The sequence below is a fragment of the Enhydra lutris genome, unplaced genomic scaffold (genome assembly GCF_002288905.1).
Source record: "Enhydra lutris kenyoni isolate GAN:26980312 unplaced genomic scaffold, ASM228890v2 scaffoldscaffold43, whole genome shotgun sequence".
Classification (NCBI taxonomy): Eukaryota; Metazoa; Chordata; class Mammalia; order Carnivora; family Mustelidae; genus Enhydra; species Enhydra lutris.
Genome location: NW_019154127.1, coordinates 7,589,066 through 7,595,575, shown reverse-complemented (window position 1 = coordinate 7,595,575; position 6,510 = coordinate 7,589,066). Strand labels below are relative to the sequence as shown.

The following is a 6,510-nucleotide window of genomic DNA, read 5'->3' as shown; positions in this document are numbered from 1 at the left end:
CGCCGGGATCATGACCTGAGCCGAAGGCAGGTCATGATCCCGGCGTCCTGGGATCGAGTCCCACATTGGGCTCCTTTCTTGTCAGGGAGCCTGCTTCTCCCTCTGCCTCTGCCTGCCATTCTGTCTGCCTGTGCTCCCTCTCTCTCCCTCTCTCTCTCTGACAAATAAATAAATAAAATCTAAAAAAAAAAATAAATAAAATAAAATTTATCTTGAAGGGCTCCTGGGTGGCTCAGTAGGTTAAGCTTTTGCCTTTGTCTCAGGTCATGATCCCGGGGTCCTGGGATCCAGCCCTGCTCCCTGCGAAGCAGGGAGCCTGCTTCTCCCTCTGCCACTCCCCCTGCTTGTGCGCTCTTTCTCTCTCTCTCAAATAAATAAATGAAATCTTAAAAAAAAAAAAAAAATTTCTCTTAGTTTTTCATGCAAAGTTGGAAAGTTAGAGCTGTAGCTTCCGGTGGCTCACTTCTGCTTGCCGTCTTCTGACAACTCTTCTGCTTCCTGTTCAGACAGAATCATTTCCTATTTTGCACTCCTCCTGGGTACTTTGCTTTCCCCTCTGAAACCGTCCTCTCCTGTTTTGTCCTGGCGTGCTCCTCTTGCTGTCCTCCCCACTGAGGTGTGAGCTCCTGAGCCAGGATTACCCATTGTTTCTCTTTATATCTCCACCAGGGCCTCATTTGCAGTAGGGCAGTTACTGTGCTGCTTCATATGCCCCTCAGATTCCTCCACATCTGTTCCATGCACCTCTGTAGCTGAGCGTGTCTGGATAAAAGCACAGCATTGTGTCACCTGCTCGTTCTGAATTCAGAAACACTAACCTGGAGTGGACCCTGGACACTTCCACTTGCTCCTTTTATTTTCCCTGCTCTCCTCATTTTCTCAGTTTGCCTTCTCAAACCTCTTTCTTCCTTTTCACTCTTAGTTGATGATCTTGCTGTTTATTTATTGAGGAAAAAAATAGAAGGAATCTGAAGATGATGTCAACAGCCTTCAGCCCAGGACTCCTACCTACTCCCCTGCTGCCTGGGAGCAGAACAGTGGTAGCATAGATGAGTTCCCAGGGCTGTCTTGGATGGCTGTGCAGCCAGCGGGGGTGAGGAGGGCTGCGACCCAGTGGGGAAGCAGCCTGGTGTCTCCAGTGGGGATGTGACCCCTGTGTACCCAGTGTGTGAGGGCTCTGCTGCTGAAGCTGAGCTCTCTGCTTCAGCATCGGGATCCAGCGCTCACCTGTTCACCTGTTACCTTTCTGGGTTAGACCGTTCACATCATCATTAAAACACATGCTGTTATTTCTCTCGTTTAACCAAACCATACCTGTTTGGAGGCTCCCTTCCTCTCTGTAGCCACTACGCCAGTCTTTTTTTTCCCTTAGAGGAAACTCGTTGCCAAAGTTTTTAGTTCTTGGAGTCTGTGGTTTCTTTCCTCCCGCTGTTAACGTCAGGCTTATCTGTACCTGATGGGCTCTGCCTTGCAGAGTCCAGTGGGAACTGCTCAGCCCTCTTCTTACTGCCCTGCCATCATCTTCCTGTCTTCTTGCCACCCGTGGAACCCGGCCCTGGGATTCCCAAGACCCTCCTGCACCCTATACACTCACGCTTGATTTTCCTTTGCAGACTCCTCCTCGTCTCCCTGACATCTAAACATTGACACCCGTCGTGGATTGAACTTTGTTTCCCCACAAAGGTACATTGAAGTCCTAATCTCCGGAACCTGTGATGTGTCCTTCTTTGGAAATAAGGTCTTTGCAGGCCTAATCCAGTTAAGATGAGGTCACTAGGGCTGGCCCTAATCCAATATGGCTAGTGTCCTTTGAAGAAGATGACAAGAGGCACAGACACAGGGAAGGGAGCCAAGGATTGCCAGCAACACCAGAAGCCAGGAGAGAAGCCTAGAACGGATTCTCTCCTGGAGGCTTCAGAGGGAGCGTGACTCTGCCGACACCTTGACTTTGGACTTCTGACCTCCAAGACTGTGAGAGGATAGATTTCTGCTGTCCGAGCCCCCCCACTTTAGGGCAATTTTAGCGGCAGCCCCAGGAAACCAGTGCAACCCCTCTTTCACCTACGGTCACTCCCTCATTGCTCTCAGCCTGTTTCCTGCCTTCAAAGTATCATCCGCAGTCTGAAGATCCCCAAATTTATGTCCTCGGTGTGGACCTCGCCCCCAAAATCCCTGACTCTGTCCTACTGCTTATTCCCTGCCTCCGTGCATTTCTTTCTTTTTTTTTTTTTTTTAATTTTATTTAATTTTTTGACAGAGAGAGATCACAAGTAGGCAGAGGCAGGCAGAGAGAGAGAGAGGGAAGCAGGTTCTCCGCTGAGCAGAGAGCCCGATGCTGGACTCGATCACAGGACCCTGAGATCATGACCTGAGCCGAAGGCAGTGGCTTAACCCACTGAGCCACCCAGGCGCCCCCCTCCGTGCATTTCTAACCAGGGTCTCGAATGTGACGTGCGCAGAACCGGCTCTTCCCATCCACGCCTGCTCCTTCCCTCCCGTCTCGGTGCTTCGGGTGGCTGTCCCCCTCCTTCCAGGTGCTACGGTCCGAAGTGTTGGGCTTATTTATTTATTTATTTTTAAAGAGAAGCCTGCATTTCCTTGTTTTACATATAAAGTTGGCTGAATTGGTGGCTTGGGCTCATTTTTGACTCCCTGTTTCCTCTGACATCCCGAGGGTGATCTGTCAGCGAGTCTTGCAGCCTTTACGTCAGTCACAGGCTACTGTGACACCTGTCCAGGTGTTGGCATCTCCCTCCCGGGAGCTCCGCAGTCATCCTGGCTGGTGTCTGCTTCCACGTGCCCCTCTTGATCTGCGCTCAGGGCAGTTTGCTGGAGTGAGTGATCCCGTGGTGACTGATCGGGAGGTCACCACGCTCCCTTTTTTGAAGCCTCCAGGGCTCCTCGTTGCCCCCAGAGTGGAAACCCCAGTCCCCACTGTGGCCCTTCAGGCCTTGCGCAGCGTGGGTGCCCCTCCGGCTTGTCCTCTGGGCTCCTTGGCTTCCCCGTGGCTTGCTCTGTGTTCCGGGCACTTCCCTCCCTCATGATGCACCCCTTGGAGCCTCTACATAACTAAAGAGCCATGGGCTTGTATGGGTTATGTTGTCCCACCCTCCTCTCCTCCCTCCCGCCGGGGTTCGTCTGTCCTCCCCACGATGGCCTTCCTCCAGCACTTCTTATCTGTCTTCTCTGCGTATCATCTCTCCTTGGCACTCGTGACTGTCTGGCATTCTATGTATTGTGCCGATGAATTTTTTAAAAATGATCTGACTCCCATGCTAGAATATAAGCCCTTTGAGGATGGGAACTTTGGCGCCTTTGTTCATTACTGAATGTCAGAACCTATGAAAATGTCTGCCATATGGTAGGCACCCCAGAATATCATAACATTTGTCGCATGAATGGATTGACAAAACATTTTGGTTGAATCTGATATTTTTATAACAGTTAATGTTTATTTTACCATTTCTGTATTTTGTTTTACCTTTTTTTTTAACCTTTTAAAATTTTTTTAATAGATTTTATGTATTTGAGAGACTGAGCGTGTGTGTGAGTGGGGGGAGGAGCCAAAGGGGAGGGAGAAGGACGAGCTGACTCTGTGCTGAACACAGAGCCCCACACAGGGCTTTATCTCATGACTCTGAAATCATGACCTGAGCCAAACCCAAGAGTTGGTCGCTTAACCGATTGAGCCACTCAGGTGCCCCTGTTTTGTTTTACTTTTAATTACGATAGTTTTAAAATCTAGAGAAAAATAGAATAGTGTAACAGATATCCCAAATATGCATGGGCCGAATTTAACGGTTATTAGCATTTTGCCTTATTTGCTTTATTTGTTCTGGGGGTAAAGCACAGATACCGTGACACATACACATTTCTGACATTAAGACTGTGTTTCTAAGCCACCACGGTCCCGTGATCACGCCTGCTGAACCTGACAGTGAACCTCTGTTGTCTGAGCCGCACTGTCTGGAGTCACATGTCTTACTGTCTCAAAATGTCTCTTCCAGCTCCACTGTTCAAACCAGAGTACGGTGAGGAGCCGCTCATTGCATTTGATCGAGTCTTTCACCGTCTCTCCTCCTGCAGACTTGCGCCCCCTTCTACCCCTGGGGCCCCTGTAATGTTGACTTGCCCATTTGTTCTGTGCCATGTCTCACCTTCTTGATTTCTTCTGACTCCTTTCTCCCGACGTTATTTAACTTGTTCTTCTGTCCTCTGTATGTTTCGCCAAGCAGAAGTGAGTTTTAGGGGCGCATGGGTGGCTCAGTGGGTTAAAGCCTCTGCCTTCAGCCCAGGTCATGATCCCAGGGTCCTGGGATCGAGTCCCGCATCAGGCTCTCTGCTTAGTGGGGAGCCTGCTTCCTCCTCTTTCTCTGCCTGCCTCTCTGCCTACTTGTGATCTCCATCTGTCAAATAAATAAATAAAAATCTTTAAAGAAAAAAAAAAGTGAGTTTTAGTGGTGCGCTAGTTGAATTTAGCTCAGTGAAATTTCATCTTGGAAGCTGCTTCTCTGTGGCCACGTGCACCTTTGGGGCATACCCTTGTGCTAGCAGAAGGGCACCTTTTGTCTTCCGAAAGGCCCGGCGTTTGCCAGGTGGAGGTGACCTAACAGCCTGGATCTGTGTTTACTGTGACTGTCTGATCTTAATACATTTGGTGTTGGCCTCTTGGGGTGATGACTCCCCTGATTCCACAGTTTCCTGGTTTCCCACCTCCTAGCCTACTCTGGAGAGAGGTCCTCCAGGGCCTAAGAGGAAGTTACAGCCTTCTGGGAGGCTCCAGGACCCCTTCTTGTGGTAGCGATAAGAATAGAGAGCTCCATTCTGGGTGAGGCAAGGTTTCTGGTAGGTTCTGCCTCCCTCCCAACCCCCTGGACCCGTATTTGGACAAAGAGAAAGCAGCTGTTGGGTTCCCCATCATTTCCCCATGGGAAAGTCACGTTCCCCGCTGTTGGTGCCCTGTCAAGCTGGTGGGGGTCAGCTTGTCTAGGAGGAGAGGTAGAGGTCCTCCAGAGCGGGACAGCGAATGCTCCTGTCTTAGTCCCTTGTCTTCTGTGACTCCTGTCACGGGCATTTTACAATATTTCCCCAACTAGTATAATGAATTTCCTTAAGGCGTGAAAGTTTAAAGCTGTACATTTTCTGCAAAAGGCACAGACTAGAGAATTACTGATGAACTCCAGACCTGGAGAAGACTTTTAAAGATTTGGGGTATTATGTAAGATAGAAAGTTTAATAAGGTGCTGTATGTATTTCTTTGGATTGTGGCTTCTGAACAATTTACCATTGACTCTTGAACAATGTGGGGATAAAGGGACTCCCCTCCACCCCGCCCTCCACCAGTGCTGCCGAAAATCCGCAGCATATAACCTCGACTCCCCGAAAACATATAATCTTGACTCCCCTAAAATATATAACCTTGACTCCCCGAAAACTTAACTAGCCGTAGCGGACTGTTGACTAAAAACCTTACCAGTGGCATAAACAGTCAATTAACATGCATTTTGTGTGCTGTGTGTATTCTGTACAGTATCCTCACGAGAAGGGAATCTAGAGTAAAGAAAAGGTGATGAAGAAAAGGGTAAGAAAGAGAAAATACATTTACAGCCCTGTACTGTATTTATCGAGAAAAGCCTGTTGTGTACACTTATTGTCTGCTGTATGATAGCACAGACATCCAGAATATGTTCCTGCAGCTCTTACTGATCATGACTTAGGAAGTACTTACATTACCGAAATGGCGTTTTAGGGAAAGGCTACCATCTCCTCATGTACTGCCGAATTACAACCTTTTCATTTCTTTCTAACACAGGAAATCTGGGATCCTCTTAGGCTGTGGCTGGGGAAGCATGCAGATCCTGAAGGAGTCATAAAATCCAGCAAGCTCTCCCTTAAGTTTCTTTCATCCTACACGTCTGAAATGGAAATCACGCCATCTGCTCTACCCGTGGTGACTGACGTGCAGGCCTTCTCTTCGGAAAATTTTAACCTAGACATCTACCGACAGAATCTGCAGACTAAGCGGCTTGGAAAAGTGATTCTGTTTGCCGAAGTGGCGCCCACCACGATGAACCTTCTAGACGGGTAAGTTCTGGCCAGACATTGTGCACCTGTTGGAGGAGCCCAGTGGCGTTGACTGTCCCGTCTGGCCAGTGCTGGGGGAGAAGGGGTAGAAGTGAAGGAGAACTCTCAGTGAGCCCATTAGCAAGGGGGAGTACCCTTGTCCTAGAGGGGTAAAATGTAGGAAGAAAAGCTTAAAAATGTTCCTTGATCCCAGGTTTGTATTTGAAAGCGAGGGGATTTTGTGTCTTGTGACCTCTTCCCTTAGTGGTTGGCCTTGCAGATGATCCTTGGAGAAAACTATGGAAAAATATCTTTAAGCAGTGGTGTTATTACTCAGGCCATCATTTTATTTTTGTGTTGTCGTAATCAGCATTCAACACTTAGTGGAAGTTGTTTTGCGGGGGCATTCGGACAGAGCATTTCAACAACACACGAGCTGTGTTCGAC

General features: G+C 48.6%; 1 protein-coding gene across 1 annotated transcript in view; it reads left to right on the top strand.

Moving 5' to 3' along the window:
- Positions 1 to 6,510, top strand: part of LOC111155824 (holocarboxylase synthetase) — a 205,269-nt gene that overhangs the window by 51,042 nt on the left and 147,717 nt on the right. Inside the window, exon 6 of the mRNA XM_022516241.1 lies at positions 5,813 to 6,084. Coding sequence (XP_022371949.1) covers positions 5,813 to 6,084 — 272 coding nt within the window. The remainder of the gene's footprint in view (positions 1 to 5,812; positions 6,085 to 6,510) is intronic.